The following is a 25,779-nucleotide window of genomic DNA, read 5'->3' as shown; positions in this document are numbered from 1 at the left end:
AAATTTGCAACCCTTGACAACGCAAACCAATAACGTTAGAAAACCAGCGGTGGTCTCCGCTTTCTGAGGAAAACAGCCATATACGTTCCCTCCAAACCCAGATTACCTAGTCAAAACTACTTGTGTGATGATGACTCCACCCAAAGGCAAGTGTTTCCCTCTCGTGCTCTCCACAGCGCGCTGTTTTAATAGGTGGCTAAGCCCTAAAACAGACCTACTGATAGAAATAAAGTATAACATTATCAATGTATTTACATACTCTGGTCTAGCAAAGTCCAACTCTGCGCTTTGTGAAGAGGCAAGCATTTTAGGTGCCCGACGAGCAAATGTTACCTCACTTCACGGGTTCAAATGGCAACTCCAGACAGCTAGCGGTTAGCTAGCTACTGAGGAAATAAGACATTATAGCTAGCTAGGTTAGCCAGCGAGCTACTTAGCTAGTCATTAACTTGTCATACATACAGCGTGCCAGCAAAGCATACGACTCTACTCAAACATAGTCAGCATAATTAGCTAAAAACGTAAAAATATTACTTAGCTAGCTAGCTAAGTTAGCTTTCTCATCCAGAAGCAATATTCACGAACTTTGTGAGATTATGGTTGACATTTGACAAGCAAGATAACGTTCAAAAAACTCTGAATTTGTTTTCTTCCTCTTATTTTAATGCCCCCTTCTACTAGCTTTTGTAGAAGTTCTTCAGTGGTCATCAGGAGAACAGCCATCGCTGATCAGAGGCAAACGCGTTATGAGAGAAAGCTCCGTGAAATGGCGCCCGAGGTTGACTGTTCAGATTGCTGTTGAACGCTGATTGGTTGAGTGACATCAATAACTGCCCCAGAACTGCCCTCCTTGCCACTTAGGTAGCTACCTACTTTCCAAAAAAGTGAGAGAAGTTGTGCTTAAATTAATCCATAGATTCTGTTTGGAAAAAACTTTTGTTAGGAGATAAACTGGCTGCTCTTTAAAACGCAACAGAAGATGTTATTTATCATTCATCTTTTTGGCAGCGTGTACTTACAAGCAAGTATTGGTCTGATCTCTTGATATTTGTTCAAACTCTTGGAGGATTTTCCTTTTGCTTTAAAGATGTTTTCTTTGGTATATTTAATTATGAGAAAGGAAATGAAGGGAAGTATTTTACAATAAATCTTATTTTCTCACTTGCTAAATACCATATAAATAAATGTAAATTTAATTATATGGTACTTTATTTTTTGCTTTCAAGAATAAACTTGATGAATATACGGCCACACTATTTTAAAACCTCAAAGCTAAGAAGATGATGCTACAATATTCAATGTTTATAGCTCAAATGACTAAAAAATTTGTAGACCCCTGGCCTTAATGTTTTTTGTATAATGTTGTGTTGTGTGTCTATATGTACCCAAAATATTCAACTAAATCTAAACAATTAAACATTACATATTTTATTTAAACATCAGTTGTTAATTCACTCAACATGTGACTCTTAAAATTGCCTATAAATCCTTAATGTAGGTAGTATAAAAAACAGTGTATAAGACAAAACAGTACCATGCAAGGTCAAACTTGTACTTTTAGAAGTACATTTACTGATGGGGTACAGTTTCGTACTTCAAAGTACAAAATTTGTACCCTCTTGTACCTTTATTTCTGAGAGTGTATTATGTTTTATATTTATTAGTTAATTTATTGTTATTATTATTATTATGTTATTCATTGTTGCTTGTTCTTTTATAGTGTTTTTGTATTTTACAGTACTGTGCAAAAGTTTTAAGCATTTAAAAAGTTATATTAAAAAGCTTCTGTTTGCACTTCTCAGTAAATCCACCAGGTTGTGCTGTTTACCAAGTTATCACAGTGCTCTGATGCTAATGGCCTGTAACATCAATGATCTGCTTATATAGAGAGGTATGGAAAAATGGAAAGAGGTATGAAAAAGGTGAAATGACATGTTTCTAAGTGTAGAAACATGAGAGAACACATTTCTGCACATTTTAATGCACAACTGTGTTGTTACATTTTATGGTTTATTGCATAAGTGCATGTTTTCCAGTGCTTCCATGATTAAAACACAGACTAGAGCCTTCCATTGAAAGAAGACTGCCAGACATGCAAGCAGGATTGAGAAAAAGAAGAGAAAGAGATATGCTGATTTCCTTGTAAAGCTGCTTTGTGACAACACCTGTTGTAAAAAGCGCTATATAAATAAACTTTACTTACTACTTACTATATAATTGCTTGAGATAACTAAACAAAGCCCAGGAGTTCAAGAAGAAACTAACCATGTGTTTAATTGACTACATCAAAGCCTTCAACTGTGTAAATTTTCAGACTGGGTCTACCAGAGTGTCTCATTGTTCTAATGAGGAACCTCCATGACACAAAATGGACACGCAGACTGGTTCCACACTGGCAAAGGGGTAAGACAAGGTTGCACCCATCACCACACTTGTTCAACTTCTATGCTAAACATATAAGAATTAAAGCAGGACTGGAAGAAGATGATCGGACCTCTAAGATTGAAGGAAGAAACATTAATAACTTTGGATCTCTAAACTTTGGATCAGTCATGGGCTGGAGGTTTGGGAACCAGCCTTGTGACTGGAGGTCGCTGGTTTGATCCCCTGAGCCGACAGTACGTGACTGAAGTGCCCTTGAGTAAGGCACCTAACCTCCAACTGCTCCCCAGGCACCGTGGATAGGGCTGCCCACCGCTCTGGGGAAGTGTGCTCACTGCCCCCTAGTGTGTGTGTTCATTAGTGTGTATGTGGTGTTTCACTGCACAGATGGGTTAAAAAGCCCCTGTGTGGGACTAATAAGGGTCACTTAATTTAATATGCTAATGACACAACATTAATTGCGAATATCAGGACGACCTGTAGACTCTTGTAATGGAAGTTAAGTGTGAAAAACTGGAACTTAAGCTTAAAATAAGGAAAATAAAGATTAAGACAAAGGAAACGACTGCTAATGTTACCATGTTGGTGAAGACGTTTGCATGAACCTTGCATTGCAAAGAAAACAAACAAATGGATCCTTGACCAAATCAAGTCGAGATACCCAAACTGAAGCTCTCCTATCTTTGACCTGTAATATGAGAAATAATCAGTTAATTGGAAAAGGCAATAATGCTGGGAGACAATCAGAGGAATCCTGAATAAGCCATTCAGAAACCTACTGAATTGACGATGTAATGCTTGGTGGAAATGGCCTTCCATCCAAAAAGCGTGTGAAGTTTATTTGCATAAAGGTTTTCAGGAGAAAACACGCTAAACTGACCATCCCCACTGACACAGTGTCAGAAGATTGCCAGTGATTTGCCCCTTTTCAGTAAATTAGATATTGATACCTCTTATTCTCGAGGGCATATTTTGGTTTTTCCATCTGAATTTACATTACAAGATCGTAAGGCAAATTATTGAGTAACTGCATGAAATTAATGTAAATTTTTATATTTATTTATTTTTTTGTAAAAGCTCCCCTCAAATTAACAGAACATGTGTTTTATGATACACATATTGCTATATGCTTACAGTTTACTACTGAAAGCCAAAAATCTTAGACACTCTTTGTATTTTCTTTTATATAAATAATGTTTACAGAGCAGATCACTGAAGAGACGCCATCTGTTTATAGTTTATAGCCCAGATTTGTGAAAAATGGGTCGACTTTCAGTAGAAAAAAAATTGTGGGTTCAGCTTCTTTTATTATAAGGGTTTAAAATGACATCACCCATCTATTTGACTGGAAAGAAGACAGTTACAGCTCTCATATGACCCCCACCTTTTGAACGTAGCTTATGAAATATGAAAGTTATGAAGAATATGACGAAGTGCATCAAGGAGTTAAAAAGGTTAAGACTTGAATAAAATCTCAAATCTCTACCGGAAAACAAAATTACTTATTTCATTCTGCAATTTTATTGAAGATGCTGAAGAACAGGTTAATAAAGAAAGTTTCATATTGATTACAGCTTTCATGGCAATAAAGCAGCTTCTTTTAACTGTAGTCATAAAATGCAATTTCCACCTGTTTTGATCTTTCAGATGAACCATGTGTTTCTTTTCTTCAGCAATATTAATGGAAAATATTTGTATGATGGAAATGTGTGATTTACTACGGAGCCCTGCTGGTGACATCCTGTATAAATGAAAGTAATGCTTGACTACGACTCAGTAAGGAACAAGACAATTAAGTCGTGGCCACAGCAGTTAGAAGGTTTGCTGTGCTGCTCCGTCCAAACAGATCATAACATGTTGTTTGGCTTCTTACGGGAAAATTACTGAGTGGTTCAGGAGTAATTTTTACAGCATTGTGTTGTGATATGTATCAATACCACTATATTTAAATGAAATAATTGTTTTGTCATGTGGTAAAACTCACTGGTCCTTCTTGTTTATAAATATAATCATAAATATATCAACAAACATGTTACCGCCACAGTAAATCTGGCTCTGTGTTTTTATGAATCTGTCTTGTTTCATAAAAAACTAAAACCAAGTAGATAATAATAGATTGAAAAATGTAAGAATGTTCATTCTCTCATTGGGTGAGGTTGTTTGAGGAAGGCTTTAATGGCCTGCTTTGGCCTGTGGTTCTCTTTCTGGCCAGTGCTGGTATTGATCATTCTCACTGAATTAATAACATGATGCAAAACTACATTTAGTGTTGGGAGACATCTGATTAACTGTGAAGCTGTGAAAATCAGAAAAATGTAGTTGGCCACATTTCAGATTTGTGGTGTGTTGATAGAACCACAGTTTGTCCAGATCTGTGATGATGATGATGATGATAATAATAGCTTCTATGAATATTAGCATCTGTACATTAACAGGTACAACAGCATTCTGAGAATGACGATTCTTCAGAACACAAACAGACAAAGTCGTTATCATAACAGAAATATATAAACAGATAAGCATGTGATGTATCTTTGTGGGATCTTTGCACGCAAGATAATGCAACCCATTTTCCAGAACTGTTTCAAACTGAATAACTCTAGTTTTGATTTTTATCAAAGATTTTATCATACCCTCTTTAAATAGGGTGACAAGACAATTTTCAGTAAAATATTGATATGGCCATGTACTTGTGCTGTATGAAGAGGGCATAATTGCAAATATTGCATTATAATTTCACACTCTAAAAACTGCTGGGTTATTTTTTTTACCCCAAATGCAGGGTTGAGCCAGCTGGGTCATTGTGTTTAGTTATTTTGACAGTGCTGGGTAGTTTTTCTGTAGTTTCTGGGGAGACAAGCTACTGAGTTAGTGACAATAACAACACAGCTAAAGGATTCATTTTCAAATCATAACATAAACATAAACTAGCCAAAACAAATTTACTATAAAATGAAATATTGTTTGTATAAATTCAGAAAAAAGACCCATCAGTCACAACTGCATATGTGTACATATTGCTATATTGTGGTCTGTTTACACAAAGTTAGGTTAGTTCATCATTTATGTTGAATAGACACTCCCAAAATTTCTACCACGTCATTGGCTTCCACCTTGCTGTGGGGCGGGAGTTTGCATCTTTTAAGAGGAGAATTATTTTGCTTTTGGCAATTCTCAGAACAACTGTCCACCTTTTTCCAACCCCCTTCGCCCACCACAGACCCCAACACCCCCATCCCCCCAACCGGCACATTCACTTTGCGTCTATTTAAGAGGAAAGTGATTAATTATCGGCGATCTCTGGAGCAACTATCCATCCTCTCTCCAACAAAGCAGGTCCCGGCTTTGCAGCTACAACAGCTTAGATAGCACTTACAGTTGACAGGGGCAGATCTAGCAGGACAGAAATTTCACAAACTGACTTGTGGTAAAGGTGGTACCCTATGACAGAGCTATGTTTAAAGTCACTGAGCTGTCCAGTACGACCCATTCTACTGCCAGTGTTTGTCTAACGAGACTACAAGGCTATGTGCTTGATTTTTATTCTCCTGTTAGCAATGGGTGTGGCTGAAACACCTGAATTCAGTAATTAGGAGTCCCAATACCCCTTTTTGTCCATAATAAGGTGTTTTGGGTTGTTTGCTGAAGTGTTTTTCATGTATATTTTATCTAAATGTTGTCATTTTTTCATTCTACAGTTTGGAACAAACATGCCTGAATATCAACAGCAAATCGAGAATCTTAAATATTAATAAGGATGCGATTTTAACAGTGAGCAGTATTTTTGATGCTTTTATTTAAGAACAAGCAAACAAAAAATCTCAGACAGTGACCCAGTAAGAGGGTTAACTGAACCCAGCGCTAGGTCAAAGTAACCACATTTTAGAGTAACTCTAATGACCCAGCCTTTTGGGTTCTTCATGAAACTCAGCGATGATGGGTCAGATTAACCCAGCATGTGTTCTGCTGTAGACTGACCCAGCACTGGGTTATTGATGTGACCCAGATTGGGTTGTTTTTAACCCAGCATTATTTTGAGTGCAGGTAAAACTGTAATTGTGATTACACACACACACACACACACATCATCTAAACCACTTATCCTTCTGGGTCGCGGTGGGGTGCTGGAGCCTATCCCAGCTGTCATTGGGCCCAGAGTTGTTAATAGGAATGAAACAGGTAATACTTCATACTGATGAGGCATCCACTGACTCTGAACTCACCGAGGGGGGTGGAGTGAGACGCCTACTGTATGTTTTACCAAAAGAGAAAGCATTTCTGTCCCTGGTACGACAGGTTCATCTTGATTGTAGCCGTGGATTTCAGCTATGTTTTCTGTCATGGTGTATATTTAGACTCATTCGTCTCGTCAGGAGCTGTGTCAGACACAGCACTAGTGGCGCTTACAACCTGGTAAGACATTTCTTCCTTTAAAACAGACTTTTTCTTTTGTTTTAGATTTTAGACGTTTTAGATTATATGTTAAAAGTCCTTTACCAGACCGGTCCAGCAAAGATTGCTTTCCTTCTGAACTGAAAGGAGCAATACAGTAGATGACGATTGTGAAAACTTACCAATGCTTTACAAGACATGCTGGTTAAACTGTGAAGCAGCTTCGTCTTTGTGGGACTTTTCTTGTGTAGAATAGAATAGAAGTCCTATAGGATTAGATTTCTGTTGTTAATTGGCTTCTTGGCTGCTTAACTTTGATTCTTTCATGTTCACCAGCTGCCCTTTGCTTTATTTGAGCATTCATGACCTGTGGACCAATCAAAATGGCCCAAAATGACTTAGAATATAACGTTCTATGGCAGACGTGTCAAACTCAACCACTGAAAGGGTCATATTAAAAAATCTCAGCAAATTTGTGGGTCAGCTGTGTTTTTATTTCATTTTTATGTAACATTGTGCCAAGACCTGAGCGGCCACCAGGCATTGAATACTTATTCAAAAATAATTCTAAATAAAAATTTATTGTTTTAGGTATTTTTTTTTAAACTGCATATTTGCTTGAACTAGACACCAGGCATCTTTTCTTTTTGTGTAAACACTGGCCGATAGATTGTTGCTGGAGGAAGGGGGTCAGAACACATACTATGTTGCAATGCATGCTGGGGACTGTAGTGCATCTCAGGGTGAAATGAACTTATAAGATCAGAAAATTAAAATCATTTCACAGGCCGAACAGGGACCGTGTCTTGGACCTGACTTGGCCTGCGGGCCTTGTGTTTGACGCATGGGTTCTATGGTATGGCGCTTATATCTTAGGTTACAGTATCTCCAGGTACGTCATATCAGCCTTTTTGTAAGTGGCTCTAGAAAGCTTGTTACTGACTACAGTCTGCCAAATGACCAAAATACTAGTATTTTTTTCCATCTGCTCACATTACCACATTTGATTGGCATATTATTTCATTACTGTCCAAAAAAGCATACATATCGTTCTTAACTTTTAATGCATGTTAATGTAAATAGCTTTTATTCTAAGTCATTTCGGAGCATTTCTTTTGGTGCATTCATTGTGAAATTTTCACACAATTTAAAGAACAGCTGTCAAAATGATGTAGAAAAGAAAAAAGTGGTGGGATGGACAGCAAAATTTGCATAACTTTAAAGGCAAAAAAGGTTTAAAGCTAATTTTAGACCTGTTTTTGGGGAACTTTGCTAAGGAAGGACCCGTGTGTGCTTCAGTTTACCTCATTCATCATCACGAGATGAATCTGCCTTTGAAGGTTTTTCAGTCACTGCAAAAAGCCTAAAGACAAGAAACTAATGACCATCAGGCTTTTCTCAGATGATTGAGTGCATATGACTGCCTGCAATCATGACCATGTTGATGAAAAGCTTATAATATTTTTCAATTATATGTTGTTAATAAGAAACATTTGGAACTTTTGACAAAACCAGATTTGTGTCGGCTCAGATTCCAACATTTCAACAATTTTTAGCTACAAAAATCAAACAAAAATAAAAAAGCCGACATTAATTATGTTGTAATTATTTTTTATGAACGGCCAAGGATCCTGACATATTCATGTACTACCACCCGAGCTCTTCAACAGGAACACAAGATACTGAATTTAGGTCAATAATACTAAAGAAGATATGAATTATATGACCTGAAATATTAATTATATGACCACAAAGATTAAATGTATGACCTAATAGATTAATTATATGACCTGATAGATTATATGACCTCAAATATTAATTAGATGACCTCAAATATGTTGTTTGACTGTAAGTCACTTTGTTGTTTTACCAACATGCTCCCCTGATCAAATAACACGTCTTGTTGATTTTCTAAGTGAAAATGAGTTTCTCATCCTCTACAGAGAGCAGACTGTAAATATGGCATTTTTCTGTAAATGCCGGTGCATCATTTCTGCTTTACTGAGTTTAACACATATTGGAAAAAAAAAAAACATAAATTAGAAAATGTTCCATAGCTTTTTGTATGTATACACATATTCTTCATGTAAAGCTATGCTGTCTTCATTTTAAGAATGTCTTGTAACTAAAAGCCAGTGGCCAGTGTTAAAATTAATGTATGTAACGTTTGAAAATTTCACTGATAAAAGTCCTGTTTTCTGCAGAGCTGTTTCTCAGGATGGGGTATCTGCTTTCCACTGTGCTTGACCGTCCTGCTCAGTATGAGTAAGTCTCTACACTGAACATTACAGCAGAAAGGGAGGTTAAAGGTCATCAGCCTCAGGGGGCAAATCATGGTCTTGCAAGGTTCCTGAGCACAGAAGTCCTCGGAGGCCCCACGAACACTGACAATTACGCATAATAAATAAAAATCATGTGATCATTATAAAGTAAAGGTCTGTAAAGTGAGAGTAAACAAAACTGAAACTTTGTATTCATGTCCACTTTGAGTGACACTGGACATATGTTTATTTTTTGCCTAATAAAAATAAACAAAATTAGCCTTAGTAATGCACAATATCGCTGTTGTAGGGAAAAAACCTTGTATCTCCAAAATGGTAACTTTTCAGGAGAAAGAAAAAACACACTTTAGTTTTAATGTAAGTCAATGGAACCAGACGTTTTTCCAAGTAATTTTGGGTCATTTCTTTTGGTCTATTCTTCATGAGATTTACATACAATATAAAGGACCACAGATATTTTCAAATTATGTCACAAACTGAAAAACATCAAAAACAAAGATTTTCTTCCAATAACAGTGATATTCTGTTGTGTGTTGTAGCAGTTTTGGGGTAAGATTTAAATCAGTTTGAATTCCATTTAAACTGAGATTTCTTCAAGCAAATGGAGTTGTATCGCAAGAGCGGAAAAAAAATCATGCGCTAAACAAAAACATTTCATGCGACAATAAAAAACTGAAAACAGAAATGGACCTGAAAACTGCAACAATTTCGTGTTTATTTCATTTTGTATGCAAGGACTAGTTGAGTATTTAATATTTGTGTCTGGATTACTCCAAGTATCTGAGCGATCTTGAGCTTTTTGGCCTGAGTAATAAATAATCATTAGTGTTTTTCATAATTGAGTTAAATAATTAATTATTTTTTATGGGACACTAAACAAAATTTGAAATATTAAGCATTGTTAGTTACCTATGAATAATCCACAATCATTATGAAAAACATCTTAATAAATATCTACATTTTGTTTTAAATTTCTACTTTTTGATTAATACGATTTTACTTCATGCTAAGTTTATCATTATGAAAGGATTATTTTAAGCTGTTAAAGATGAATAATCATTAATCATTAATTTGGACCCCAATTACAAAGCAGACAGAACTTTCTAATGTACTTATAAATATATTACTTATTACCTGTAAAATCTGGAATGAGTGTTGAAATGTCCACAGATATTTTTATGAAAAAGGTTGATGTCAATTTGTAATTTATGGTTCCTTTTTTTCATTTTCTCTCTTTCTCTCTCTCTCTCTCTCTCTCTCTCTCTCTCTCTCTCTCTCTCTCTCTCTCTCTCTCTCTCTCTCCCCCTCTCTCTCTTTTTTCTCTCTCTTTCTTTCTCCCCTCTCTCTCTCTCTTTCTCTCTCTCCCCCCCTTTCTCTTTCTCTCTCTCTCTCTCTCTCTCTCTCTCTCTCTCTCCCCCTCTCTCCCCCCTTCCCTTTCTCTATAAATATAGGTGGACAAAGCAGTGGTGAGTTAACTGCAAATACATATTATTTGTCATTTAGTCATTTCTTGCCCCCAATTCTTGTATTATTTGAATCTAAACTGTTATGGTTTTCTGCCGAATCATAGTACTGAAATGTCTGTAATTTAATTTGGTACTTAAACATTCGTTTAAGTACAGACTCTGGAAAAACATCTGTTCTGCTACTGCTTAATCTTAGCGCTGCCTTTGATACCATTGACCATAAAATTCTCATAGATATACTTGAGAACTGGGTTGGGGTTTTAGGAACTGTCTAAAATAGTTCACTTCATACCTGGAAGGAAGGAAAGAATTACTTTGTGGAAATAGAAAATAATGTTTCTGAGAGAGTGCCAGTGACCTGTGGTGTCCCCCAGGGTTCAATTCTGGGGCTGCTCTTATTTAATTTATACATGCTGCCTCTTGGCCAAATACTGCAAGACTATGGGATATCTTACCACAGCTATGCAGATGATACTCAGATCTCTCAGTGAACACAGTGGACACATGAACCCATCCTTAAATCCTTACACTGGCTACCAGAATAGTAATTGCAGAATAGTCTTTAAGATACTACTTCTGGTCTACAAACTGTTTAATGGTGCAGGGACAGCATGTTTTTTCTGATCTGCTGCAGCGATATGAGCCGAGTAGTACTCCCAGATTATTAGAAACTAGTCAGTTAGTCCTGCCGAAGGTAAAGACTAAACATGGAGAAGCAGCGTGTAGCTACTATGCTGGTCTTAAATGAAACCAGTTGACAGAGGGCATTAGAAGAGCCCTGACACTGGACACTTAAATCCAGGCTCAAAATGGTCCTGTTTGAGCAGCTTTCAGCTCATTTTAAACACTGTTAGCTGTTCTAGCCCCTCTCACCTGTAACAGCACTTTATTATCCTAATTTAATTTCTGATCTATTGTTTTAATCATGTTTTTTTATAATGTTTTTTAGTTCTATTCTTCTGTTTTTATATTCCTTTATGTTATGTTCTTCTATTCTCATTTACTTTTAAATGACTTGAAATAACAGCAGTGTATGGAAGGTGCTATATAAATAAGCTTGCCTTGCCTTGACTGGGCACAAATTCCCACAGACAAATTCCAAAATCTTGGAGCATTCCCAGAAGAGCGGAGGCTGTTGTAGCCGCAAAGATAGGCAGCTCCATTTTTAATGCCTAAGGATTTGGAATGAAATGTCCAACAAGCTCACATCTGTATGATAGCCAGGTGTCCACATACTTTTGGCTATATAGTGTAGTTCTGCTGTTGAAGTGTTTTCTGAATAGTAGGTTGCCTACTAAGTTTTTTCTCCACATATCTGGTTATAATAAATATTGCTGTGTATATTAACCATTTACACACAAACCTCAGTTTCCAAAAAAGTATGTGAAATGCTAAAAAAGAAAACAAAAAAAGTAATTAGTAAATTCACATGGTGTTTGATGTTTTATCTTATGAACTTTGTTGTGTTGGTTGGTTTTTTGTTTTGTAAACATACTCTCAATGCAGATTTTAGGCCAAAATGTTTACAATCACCTTTCCATTTAACAACACTTAAATGGGGACTGAAGACAGAAACTCATCCAGTTTTGATATTTTTTTTTGCTGTTTTTCAGTTCTAAAGGTCTTCAACTGCATAATTTCATTTGCCTCATTCGTCTCTACACGTTTAATCCAATGAGCTTTACTACACAGTAGGAATTTTGACATCACTGTCCTAATATTTATGAAAGAGACACTAAACAGAGAATTTTACTGTTACTAATGAAAAGAATAAATAAAACTGACATAATGTTAACAAACTCCTTCCAGGCAATTTTGAGATGTTCTTTCCCATTTCACCTGAAGCTGTTGAACTTACCGTGAACAATGGGGACTCTGTAGAGGTCCAGCTTGACCGGCCATTCCTCTACTTTGGAAAACATAACTCTAAGTTATACGTAAGTAGAAGAACTGAATGGAATATAAAAATATGCATGTATGTGTTATGATACCCCCATTTTTCCTCAGGTGTGAGCTGTTTTTACACACTTACAGATTTCGAAAGGTTGACCAGGATGACTAAAGCTGTGTTCGTATTACAAGCCTCACTGCTGCCCTCTACTTTTACCATTCACATTCACGCAACATCAGAATGAGCTGTGAGAACTGTTACTTTGAACTGTAGAGAAGCAGCAGAGACTGAAATGACCACATTGAACAGCGTTTACAGAAAAGAATGAAAATTAGTGCATTTCTGTGAAAGCTGATTAAGCAGAGAAAGGAAGCTCCGTTTTGATGATGCAGGACGTCTGACTTTTGATCTGGCTGTTTAGACAGAGGTCACACTTCTGCGTATTGGATATATGCCACAAAGGGAAAAGGCCCAAATTGGAATTGAAGCTATAAGATTCACAAAAAGCCAATCTGTGTCCCATTTCAAGAACAAGATGCACCAGTTTTGCATAAGTTGGACCAATTTTGTGTGTAAAGTCTTTACTAAGTCCTCAGTAAACACTAGTTAGTTTCAAATGATCCTTTTACTTAATTTTGTTGCACCACCGGCGCATAAGTCAAGCTTCAGATTTGCGCAGGACTGTTTTCAGTCCCGCTCCTGGAACATTTCATCCTGTTCCACCTCGAGTCATTTGTCCCGCTCCGCCCGCAACCGAAACATTTTGTCCTGCCCCCACCCGCAATTCTGTCAAGGTGAACTAAGATCCAATGTCTGACACAGTCTATTCACAAATACATTATCCTCTGCTGAAATAACACGTCAGTCATGCTCATCAGGCTCACTGTGAGTAACTTCACCAAACGCCATTTATTCCCAGTGAACACAAAGCAGGAAATTAAACCACAGAGCGGTTATTTTTGGTGTTTTGCTGGGCAGCTGTGTCCGTTGAACTGAAGGCCCTGCCATCTCTGAAAGCTACAAGAATATGTGTTGTTCACATGATCAGCTGCTTCACAACTCTTTAGAATGACTTAATTCATTTTAATAATTTTACTGTTGTCATTTTATATTGTTCATATATATATGATTCAGTGATCGTTCTACTTTATTTAGGCTATTCATCAATTTGTGGGACTTCTCTATATGTGTGCTTGTCCCGCTCCCACCTGCAATGGGCTGATTCCCTGCCCGCTCCTGTGCGCAGCACTGAAAGTTAGACCATTGCTGCCATAAAGTTCTAAATGAGTTCATATTTTTCATGAAATGGTAAAATGTCTCACTTTCAACATCTGATATGTTCCATGTTCTATTGTGAATAAATAATGGGTCTTTGAGATTTGCAAATCATTGCATTCTGTTTTTATTTACATCAGCATCCCAACTTAAGTCAATAAGAGCATGATTATACATTTGTTTCATGCTGTTTTAAGTATCACTGAATTGGTGGTAAAGAATTCAGTCAAAGAAAAAGACTCACTCATAAAGATTCACTGCAGCAATTTCTGAACTATTAAATAAAATTTTGCCAACCTTTAGGAAAACTTCTTCTTCAGACCCACTTAAATACAATGAAATTATTTCTCTTTCAGCTTGCCAGGGATGGCTTCCTGGCCTTCTTTCAGCCACTTCTTAAGGATGCTAACCCTAATCCACATATTGCCAAAGACATCATCACTCCACTGTGGACCAACATTGAGGCTAATAATGGAGGAAATATCTCCTACAGTCAAGCCACAAGCGGTCTTCTTCTCCAACTAGCTACAGTTGAAATCAACAACATGTTCCCTGGGGTGAACTCCTCTGCTTCCTGGGTCTTTGTGGGCACCTGGGAACAGTGTGCATTTTGGACATGATGCAGGGGTAAGTGCCTCTCCTAAGAATTTGATCTCTGCCTGTATGCGGACAAATTTTAACATCTTTCTTCTCTCAAAGGAGGCAAGTTTTCAAGTAGTCTTGATCTCTGATGATAATGACAAGTCTTATATCTTGATGAACTATGGAGAGATTCCACCTACTGATCAAGTCTGGCTGGTGAGATGAGCATGTTCATATACATGATAGATCATATAGATGATTTAGTGATCGTTCTACTTTATTTAAGCTATTCATTAATTTGCGGGACTGCTCTATATGTGTGCTTGTTCATATACGTTTATTGTAATATGTCAAGATTATATATATAATCTTATATTATAGTCAAATAATAGTGCTAAAAATGGAACGTCTTTTAAAAGGACCAAATGTCTGTGTTTAATCTAGAATGGCCAAAAAATGCTTATGTGAATCGCCAATAGCTGAGCGCTAACATACTACCAGAATCCCATAAAGGTGCTATCAGAAATTAGCATTATTATAGAGATGTTTTTTTCCTCGTTTTTGACCAGGTTTTGACACTTATGTTCTGAACTGAGGGCTCTTACAGTCAGAAATTATTCAATAAATTCTTCCAACCGCAATTTTTTTAGCACTGTTAATGCACTTTCCTGGTGCGTTTGACCATTCAAACCATTAAGGCAGACTGCATTAGCATTAGCGCTCTGCAGCTGGGCTTCAGCCTGTACTTCTATGAATGCACTACTTCAGCCTGCACTACTAACAGATTCAACTTTCAGATTCAGATAACACTTTACAGTAGGCCATTGTTCATAAGGCTACATGACAACTGACCTACACCTCCATAAACAATTATAAAAGCTCAATTAGGCATCATTTGTCATAAAAGGTAGCATTTGCAATGTGTCACCTGACAAACCTTGACAAAAGCAACCTTTTATGACACACAACACCTATTGGAATAAGCCCTGACACATGATTATATGTGTTTATGTCATGTGCTACGACATGCGTATATGGTATCATGTAGCCTTATGAACACTGGCCTACAGATATAGCCATATCGAAATGTAATGCGCTGGAAAAAAAATCTTACTTTAGGGTCAAATTACAAAAATGTATGATTACTTACAATTAATTATTGTTACTTGTTTGACAGCCCTAATATATACATCAATTTACATATCTATTTATTTTTTCTTGAATTTTTAGGCTGGCTATAGCGCCAAGAACAACAACGATTTTGTGGCCGTCCCAGTACAAAATATCACTGAGCTGTCTTCAGGAAGTAATGTCGAAATCACAGGGCGCTGGGCTTTCAAAGTTCAGAGTGGAGCTTATGGTGAATTATTTTTGTTGTTTTGTGATGCATTCAGTAATTCAATCACTTCTGGATTATAACAGTCAGATCTATTTATGCTTCATCCAAGTTCCACATTCCAAGTTTGGGATGTGGATCCTCATGATTTGAGGTTGCTACTTACTTAATTTCATGTATTGTTGATTTTCTCAGTAAAAATACTCAACAAAGGACATACTTGGCATATTTTAGCGCACACTGTCTATTTAGTTTAACATGTTGGAAAAAAAAAACATAGAAAATACAGAATGTACTGTAACTTTTGCATAGAAAACATTGTTTTCTTTTTCCCTAAATATGTTCAAAAATTCAAATTCCTGAAGTGAATTTTATGTCAGCCAGCAGTGATATAAGCCGTATTTGAGCTGGAGTAATTTGGGTGATTATTGACCAGATCAGTGATTTTAATCCAGGATCTTTATCCAAAGTACTGGACATGTCTACTACTTGAAATGTACCTGACAGGCTGTCATAATATAACGGCTCTGTTCTGGGTTGGTATAGTGTAGTGGGTAACACCTCTGCCTTCTACATTGTAGACTGGGGTTCAATTCCCTACCTGGGTAAACACCCTACACTATACCAATAAGAGTCCTTGGGCAAGACTCCTAACACTACCTTGCCTACCTGTGTAAAATGATCAACTTGTAAGTCACTCTGGATAAGAATCTGCCAAATACTGTGAATGTAAATATAAATCCAGGCTGAATCTCAAATGGCTTCTTATATAGTGCTAGGTAAGTTTTAAAATTCTGGCTTCTACCCAAATAGTTTGTTGTTTGTCTAGTGTGGAATTGTGCCCATATGGCTGTATATCAAATTTGAGATATTATGCACTGGAAGTAGGGAGCCATTTGGGAATCAACCCCAGTGTGGGAAAAGTGGTGATAGAAGACTGGAAATTATATAGAAATGAGCACTGTCATTGTGCCAGTAATTTGGGATCAAAAACTACTTATAAAGCAAAGGTTTTTGCTTTAAATGGAGCAACATGATATGTTTATTATATGGCAAAAAGTTAACAAGTTCATGCAATGAATGCAATATATGATGACAGGCTTTCAGCAGTCCATGGGTGCTTGACAACAACATGCTCTAAAGAAACTACATTTCAGTCAGGACCATTTTTTCAAAGAAAGTATTTGTTTTCATTCGCAGTTAGTCATATCTGGTGACATGGCTCTGTCCTGGGACCTCCCTGCCTTTCCATGTGCAGGGAGAGCAGCAGAAAGAGGGTACAGAACAAGACATTGAGTAAGCCAGACACAGCATAAAGGAGGAGTAGGGATGGGGGCAAGTTGCAAAGTGGTGTGCAGAGGAAGTGCGAGAATGGAATGGTTAAAGCTTAAATAAGTGCCTTGACAAATTCAGCCAATTGTATGCGTAGGTGATCAGCTGAGCTATCATGATTTGAGATTGGCCTGAGTTTGACTTTGAACTAATGCTATGCTCAATTTCTCAGTAGAATAATTATTTGGCTTGATTATTATTATTAATAATAAACCATTTTTTTTAAATGGGTGTATTTTGTCATATTTTATGCTGTCCAACGTTTTATAAAAGCAATTTTATTGTGGGTATTGGGGATTTTACACTGCTTGACATTGCGTCTAATAACACACTCATGATAAAATCACTGTAACACACGACCTCTTGTCTCTTTTGCTTTATTTTACGGCATCAAGAGTTTTTCCTACATTGCTTTTGACTAATTATGAGGGAGAAAGGTCTTATTTTATTAACTGGCAAGATCCACGTGCCAGAAAAGAAATCACCACAGGTGTAACCACTGAATGGTGTAATTCTTGTACACTTTGGCCTCATACTGCTTTGGTAGGTCAGTGAAAATGTAGTGGAAATAGGTGACCTCTGTATAAAACACTCACCTTTCCTCAGAGTGAGTTTGAGTCAGAGGGCACCTATTGTTGGTGCACCTATTGCTGTCTTACTGTGTCATTGTCTTGTTTGTGTATCTCTCTTTCTCTCTTACTAGACAACTGTGAGAAACTGCACTGCACTAAGAAAGAGGTGTGTGTGGAGAGATCTGGATTTTACGGCTGCGCCTGTTCAAGAAACCATACAAGGCCCCGCGCTGAGACTTTCGGTACATTTCTTTCTTTCTTTCTTTCTTTCTTTCTTTCTTTCTGTATTTATTTGTACTAGTTTAGTCATAAGCATTTTCTAAAAGGGGGGAAAAGTATTAAGACATTTATTATTATTATTATTATTATTCATTTATTTCAATATGCTTCCAGGTCATATATCCACATTTTCATACATCATAGCTCTTATCCTTGAGGTGCGTACAGTAAAATCTGATTGTAAAATGAGCGTATGTACACCTTAAATCAGTGTTAAATCAACGTTCTAATCTAATGTTGATTAATCACTAATATATATTTTTTTCTCTCCAAAATCAGACATATTCATATTCAGTCATATTTCCTAGCTCAATAAATTATCATTAAATAGTTCATTTTGACAGGTCTTTCAGTTTTAATACATTTTGGAATTAAACAATGTATTTTAACTGTATCTGGCATATAAAAAAATACATGCATATTTATTTTCTTTATTGTGATCTCCATTGTGCACTTCCGTCTGCGGTTACATTATATGAACTTATTTTAGGTTTTTAGATGCAAAGTAGTAAAGTAGTGTTAACTATCAAAGATTAGGCAGCTTTGTCATTATTGTCTAATTGTTTTTTTTTTACAGCTGAGAACATGGATGTGTTTAATGATATTGGAATGTAGTCCTGTACTGATTTATTATTTTTAATATTGTGAACGTATCCTGTTATATAGGTAGGTGCTGGCTAATGCTCTTTAACTGATAAAGACTACCTGCCTAGAATGTTAATTCGTTATGTCGAGATACTAATGAAAAGCAAATTAAAAAAATATGAAAAAGTCATAATTGTGAGGTTCTAAGTCTTTATTTTGACATAAGAAGTTATTAAGAGAAACTATATGATAAGTAATTTTTGGCATATCATGATGCTCTTAACTTAAAATCTGAAGATAATAAGTCATGTTTTGGGAAATAAGTCGTTATTTTGACATAAAAATCCAAAATTCGACATACTTCTGCCAGAAACAGTATCTCCCCCTACCTGGAGTTGTTTTAACAGAAAAGTTTGACTGAGTTTGTTTGATTTTTCTCAGATGCCACTGAGATCTGTGAAAGCAGCTCTGGTTCGCTGTCTCTGTCGCGCTGTCAGCTCTTTGAAGCCGGATATCCTGCAGAGCTCCTCCACCTGAACAATCACACATGCAAAGGGAAGATCCAAGGTGACCAAGTGGTGTTCGGGTTTGACAACGATGACAACATCTGTGGCACAATTCTGAAGGTACAAAGACTCAAAATGTTCACATATATTCATACTCTCATTGTTCATTGTTGTTTTTGTCAATCGTTGTATTTGGATGTATCCCAAGGGTCATATTCTGGATGCTATATTTGAGGCCCCTCACTATTAATTCCATCCGTCATATTTTAATTATTCTGAGGATTTTTAGCTTCAGTAATGTTTTCCCTCACTCTAAACACCAGGCATATCTAAGGTGATGTTTGAAATTCAGACCAGGAGTGGCCGATACAGAGACTGATTTTTTTATAATTATATTTAGTAAAATATAACGTTAAATTGTGTATTTCCTAAAACATTATTAATGATTATTATGTTATAGTCTTAGACAAACTTTTTATTGGAACTGGAAGCACTGATGAGGTTGCTCTCTGTTACTTTCTTTTTCAAAAGCTTATTCCGAATCACTACCGAAAGTCATCTGAATATAAATTACATCTATTTTTGTTATGAAATGAAAACACAGTAATAATAACATTCCAATCTGCTCTCAGGGGATGTCTCAATTTTTGAACTGATAAACATCAACAAACAAGTAATACTAAGTTAAGTCATCATGAAAAGGATCAATTAGATCAACCAACACATTTTATTTTAACCTATACAACAGTGGTTTTCGACCTGTCAGCCACAGCGCCCCCGTGGGCCATGGTGGTACTGCAGCCTTTTAAATGCAAAAATGTGAAAATTTAAAAAATGACAGATATTGTTTATAATTTGCAAAAAATATAAAATTATATTTACATTGAGCTCATTGGCTGCTCTGACAAACTGTGAGCTAGTGCACCACCTTGAGCAGCAATGACATCCAGTCAAACAAACAGTTCCTGTGAGTGTTGATCAGCCCTGTCCATGCACTTGGAGGAATCATGGCCCATTCCTCCTTAGAGAAATACTTCAGGTCTGTTATTATGGTAAGATTTCTCCAAAATTTCTATTGGATTTGGCCTGGACTTGATACAATCCAGAATTCATAGCTCCATCAAATGGTGGCAAGCTGTTCTGGTCCAATAGCGGCAAAACAGCCCCAACCGTGACTCTGCCGCCACCATGTTTCACAGTTGGAATGAGGTTGGTGGAATGATGACTTAAGCCATACAGGTCTTTTTAGCCTTATCCATTTTATGGCTCATCCAGGTGGTCTATAGGAAACTTTACACTTGCAGCAATGTTCTTTCTGGAGAGTAGTGGCTTTCTCCATGCTATCATTACATATGTTCATGCTATTCTTATTCAGTGTTTGCCTGATGGTGGACTCATGAGCACTGACATTAGCCAGTGTAAAAGAGGTCTGCAGATCCTTATATGTACACTATTATTATGACTTAAATGAAGATTTGAACTCATGGTAGGTCAAACGTGTGCAGAAAATTCACATGCTAAAGGATTCGCAAACCTTCCAACAGCACTGTGTATGAGGGCAAGTTGGGGTCATTTGCAAATTGATATGCAAATAAGACAACAGAAACAAACTCATTTCACAGAATAATAATAATACTCTCTCTGTTTCTAGCATAATGAGACACACATCATCTACGAGAACGCTGTTCAGTTTTTTGGTAAAGCAGATACGGGTCTGATTAGTCGTCAAAAATGGCTGAACATGACCTTCTCCTGTGTGTATCCACTCATCCAGAGCATCTCCATGCCCATGGCCATCGAAGCCAAAAAAGGGTAGCGATATTTCTAGCGGCAATGCGCCAATTTCTATACATTCAAAGATATCTTCATTCTTTTGAATATCTTTTTATCTTCATATCTTGATTCTTTTTTGTTTTTGCATGCTCTCTAAACGTTCTCTAATGGGTTGGTGAATGTTTTTGTCCACAGTGTGGTCAGCAAGGAGCTGTCTACAGAGGGGTCATATGAAATATATATGCTCCCCTTTCCCCAATGCTTCATTCATCGAACCTTTTTCTGGAAATGTCACACTTGACGTGAACCAGCAGATCTTCGTGGCTGTGGCGGTGGATGGAGTCGACGAACGTCAGATCGCTATAGTTCTGGACAGCTGCTGGGCCACTCCGGTCAATGACATGAACAACAGCCATCGCTGGCCTCTTATCGTTCAGGAGTGAGGAATCTGAAGTTCTTTGAATTAAATAACATTTTGAATGGAGAAGTTCTGTTTAATTTGATTCATTATTACGATTATTATTATTATTTTAACCCAGTTTTCTTCCCCATCACACTACTACCAAGCTAGGAAGGTAAATGCTTTCACATGCTTTTGCAGTTCCACCTCCTTTAGATACTGTTGCTATGTCGATGAAACTTTCAGCTTATGGTACCTGGTAGCATCTGAAACCCAAGAAACTGGCTTTATAAGATGTTCGGTGCAAACATACATGTCTGAGAATAGAGAAAATATGAATGTAGGCCAGTTTAAATTGGATTAGAGTCTGCATGTTAACAGGGAAATGGATGTGAAAGCAGTAAGTTTCCTTGTCTAGGAGGTTTAAGCAACAAAACCTGCCCTTTCAGATGAGATAATGCCAATAACACTATACTGTAAAAAAATGAGAGGTCAGCTTAACTTAAAATGATATAGTAACTGATTACATGGCTTTTCTTGAGTTTACTCAACTTGAGTCAAAAATTCTCCCAGCTACTGTTTCTAGGTCCTCATCTGAGTTAGATAAACAAAACTGAATTTGCATTTTTTTACTCATTTTCTCCACTAGCTGGCGCTCCTTCTATCACACAGTCCCATCTGGCACACTTTCCTCTTGGGCTTCCGGATGTGGACGGCTATGGCATTGCTGGGATTCAAACTCAGAATCTCCTGATGTTGGGATGATTTATTAGACAGTTGCACCACATGAGACGATGCCACGCTCTAAAGTTAAAACAATAAATATTTTCTCCAGTGTATTAAACATTTGTAGACACAAAATCTGAGCTGCTTCATGTATTCCTGAGTGGGGCAGTGGACTAAGCCGTCACCCCAACAGGAGGTTGTGAGTTTGAGCCCCAGCGATGCCATAGCCATCCGTAAGTGTGTACTCAAGAGGGAAAATGTCCAGCAGGATTGTTTGATGGAAAGAGTCCTGGCTAATTGGGAAGTTGAGTATAAAACACAAGTTTTTTATTTACACAACCGAGATGCAGAACTAAAAAATTCAGAGAACTACTGATTCAACTAAGAAGTTTGAGTTGTGTGAACTCTTGTGTCCTCAAGTTGAGTCAACTCATGAAAAGCCATGTAATCAGTTACCGTATCATTCTGAGTTGAGCTGACCTCTCATTTTTAACAGTGTAGAGCTAGTCATTGCAACGAATCATCTATTATTTATCTTTACACACGCTGTTTGCTAACACTTTATTTGAAGGCGACCTACATGGAGACTTCATAACACATGCATAAGCATGTATTTATAAAGCAATGCTTGAGTATTTCTGATCAGCTTATGCCAGCAATCGCAAGACATTTTATGAAGTAAATGACTTTTTATTGACATATGGGGCTTTAAATTAAAGTAAGGGACATTTGTTCCATTTATGACACTATTATGAATCATCATTTTCAAATAACTAAACTGAAAAAGAAGAAGCCTACTTTAAAAACACCATATCAGCTTGTGGCACGCGCCCTTTCCCTTGAACCTGATGATGGCCGCGAGCCCGGAGGCGGTGCCCAGGAGGTGGGGCTTGGGACTTGCAAGCCCTCTCCACTCCCTTATGGATTTTATCCTCACCCCGCTATCTTTGTGGGGTTTTGTCTGGCCTCAGAGTTTGAAAAAGTAAAAAAAAAAGTTTAAAAACAGCTCCACTCTCCAGATGATCCGGACATCATGTGTCAGGCATTATATGTTCCTCAGTAACACCTTCCCACCATTTCTTAGTTACATATTTCTGCTGCCGCTGTTCTCACTGCAGGTTTTTTAAGGATTTTTTTTTGAGTTTTCTTCACACCTGACAGAGAAAGGCTGAGAAATGTGTCTATCATTATTTTACAATTGGCCAGTGATGCCTACTTAGATAGTCCTGATATTTTTCTACACACCATAGTGCTTAATTTACATGTATTAAAATGCATGAAATGTTAAATCTTGAATTCTCCTTTGACTCTTCAGGTGTCCCAGCGCTAATGACAGCACAGTGGAGGTGCTGCAGAATGGGATTTCGACAGTCAGCTCCTTCTCCTTCAGGATGTTCACGTTCACTGGCCAGTCTGAAAGTATCTACCTGCACTGCAAGGTTCACCTGTGCTTGCTGGTGGGAGGTGACTGCGCACAGGTGAGTTCAGGTCACCCACTTATCCAGTCACTGGCCATCTCTGCAAAAGAATGAGCTTCAAGAAGACCAAGTAAAAAAATTTTTTTGCACTTTAGCAGAGCTACAGTTGTATGTGTGTGTGTGTATATGTGTATATATATATATATATATATATATATATATGTATATATACACACACACACACACACACACAGACAAGCACATGCATGCAGACACACACATATTTTGTGTATATTTATATTGTATAGAAATGTATATAAGCTCCCTGGACAAAAAAATTGGTCATCTTGTCTGTTTAAAGTGGTAGTAACTTCAGGCTCCTGCAGATGCCGTAAATACCTGCAGGGTGTGAGAGGGAATTCATAGATTGAGAAGAGGTGGTACAGTGCAGTGAATGTCTTGTTTGATGTGTGGAATATGGGTCACAAAGCAGATGTTAATGATTGGCAAAAAGGAGTGATTGCATTTGGCCACAGTGTGAAGGAAGTAACTTAATCTGTAGGTGTATTGAAACGTACGGTCCTACAGGTCGACCAGCAGTTACAAAAATCCCAGTGTACAGGAAATTCTCATCAGAACTCTGGCCAAAAGATGAAACTGACGGACAGGGATCGACGACGTGTTTCACAGCTTGTCAATAAAAATTGCTTCGCTTCCAGGTGAGAATTGCTTCTAGCAGGTTCTTCACACCCATTTTTGAAAGAACTCTCCACAGGGATCTGCATGCCATTAACATCTGGAGCAGAGTGGCACGCAAGAGACCATTGCTTACAAAGTTGCCTGGTTACAGTGGCCAAAGACACACAAAACCTGGACTGTTCATGACTGGAAACGTGTTATCTAGTCAGATGTTTCTGCCTGTATGTGAATGATGCTCGGCATCGTGTTCATTATAGACCTCAGGAAGCCTTCAATGAGGACTGTAAACAAGATGTGGTTCAAGCTGAACCACAGTGTCGACATTGAGCTGCTGGACAACCAGGTTTTGCCTTTTGCTCATCATCTTACCGAAGAACATAGCATTCCTATCCCTGAATTCCAAGATGACGGTTCTCACGTTCACAAGGCTGCAAAATTGACCGATTGGCAACATTCAGGAGCATTCACGAATCTGGACTGGCCCACAAAATCCCCAAATTTCGACGCCAGGGAAGCATCCACAAAATCTGACCACACTGCGCAATTCTTTGATGCAAGAGTGGCTGAACATTGATGTCACCTACATTTAGAAACTTGTCCAGTTCAGGCCAAATCAAATCGATGACACCAATAACGAAGGTTGAGAACTGTGTAAAAAAAGTCAGGGTGCCAAATGGTCGTGGCTTAGGTGAGACACATTTTGCGAAACAAAAGGAATTCACAAAGGAATACCTGATGTAACATCGCTAAAGCTGACATATTGCTCACATATCCAGAACTAATTCTTTGTTTGCTTGCCTTTTTTAGAGCTGTGACGATGAAGGTGAAAGAAGAACAACAAAGAGACCTTTGGACTTCCATGACACAACTGCCATTACAATGGCCTTATAATGTGCTTACCCTAAGCTCACAACTGTTATGCAGGGCTCTTCTACGATCTGTATGTTTATTCCTTCTGTAATCACAGTTTTGCAATTACTTCAAAATCAATAATCCATCAATGATCCTTCTGAAGAGGTTGAGGATGTTTTGTTAGCGTTGGAACTCTACATGATTGGATTCTTTTTTCCTGCCTTAATTTTGTTAATAAATCTATATTCAGCATTGTATATTCTGCAAGTGTCAAAAATCTTTTAACATTCACCATTAAATGACTTTATTACCTCTCAAATGACTCCACTTCGCATCATTACTGTGGAGGAAACCTTGAAAAAAGACTCAATAGGGGGAAGTTATCCTCTAGTGGAGAGGGATGGACCAAATAGTAAAGGATTAAAAGAATTTAAATCCTTTTATATAACAGTCCCGGCCACGCAAGCTGATTGGTTGAGAAGCATTCTAACCGTGTTGTTATTTCGCCATAACAGCACGTTTGTTTCATAAACACTGTATCACTCCGCTGAGACGCCATTGCTAAGCAACGACTTTGACAGCTGTAGGAAACGCTCAAGCCATTTGAACGTTTTTACTTCTTACTTTGCGCAAAAACAGAAAATGGATACTTTTTAAATCACATTTGACCGACAGCCGATTTGGTCAGACTCTGAAGATGAGACGACACTAAATTCCCAAACTGTCATCACCACTGAGCAGCTTTTCAGTCGGCAGCTGTGACAGAAGAACAGCTAAACAACCTGGAATCAGCCAGAAATGAACCCAGTACCATTCGCCAAACTAAATGGGCTGTAAGATGCTTTACAGACTAGCTAGAACAAAACAACATTAATACTGATCTGGCAAAAATTGACAAAACTGAGCTAAACTTGATATTGTGGCAGTTTTATGGCTCAGTCGGTACTTCAAAAGGCGAGGCTTACAGCAGACAACAAGCTGCTTGTTAAGGAACTATAATTTGGCGGAAGGAACTGCTAACATTAAAAGAT

General features: G+C 37.5%; 1 protein-coding gene across 1 annotated transcript; it reads left to right on the top strand.

Moving 5' to 3' along the window:
• Positions 1 to 6,671: 6,671 nt before the first annotated feature.
• Positions 6,672 to 25,045, top strand: LOC118809688 (alpha-tectorin-like). The gene is made up of 13 exons (XM_036573212.1): positions 6,672 to 6,795; positions 8,979 to 9,039; positions 10,508 to 10,522; positions 12,332 to 12,459; positions 14,045 to 14,315; positions 14,388 to 14,486; positions 15,501 to 15,630; positions 17,642 to 17,752; positions 18,816 to 19,000; positions 20,532 to 20,692; positions 20,849 to 21,092; positions 23,095 to 23,257; positions 24,704 to 25,045. The coding sequence occupies exons 6-11, from the start codon at positions 14,445 to 14,447 to the stop codon at positions 20,952 to 20,954; spliced, it is 735 nt and encodes a 244-aa protein (XP_036429105.1). The 5' UTR covers positions 6,672 to 6,795; positions 8,979 to 9,039; positions 10,508 to 10,522; positions 12,332 to 12,459; positions 14,045 to 14,315; positions 14,388 to 14,444; the 3' UTR covers positions 20,955 to 21,092; positions 23,095 to 23,257; positions 24,704 to 25,045.
• Positions 25,046 to 25,779: the final 734 nt, after the last annotated feature.

The sequence above is a fragment of the Colossoma macropomum genome, unplaced genomic scaffold, assembly GCF_904425465.1.
Source record: "Colossoma macropomum unplaced genomic scaffold, Colossoma_macropomum, whole genome shotgun sequence".
Taxonomy (NCBI): Eukaryota; Metazoa; Chordata; class Actinopteri; order Characiformes; family Serrasalmidae; genus Colossoma; species Colossoma macropomum.
The sequence above is the reverse complement of the archived record's forward strand: the minus strand, read 5'-3'. Positions and strand labels throughout refer to the sequence as shown.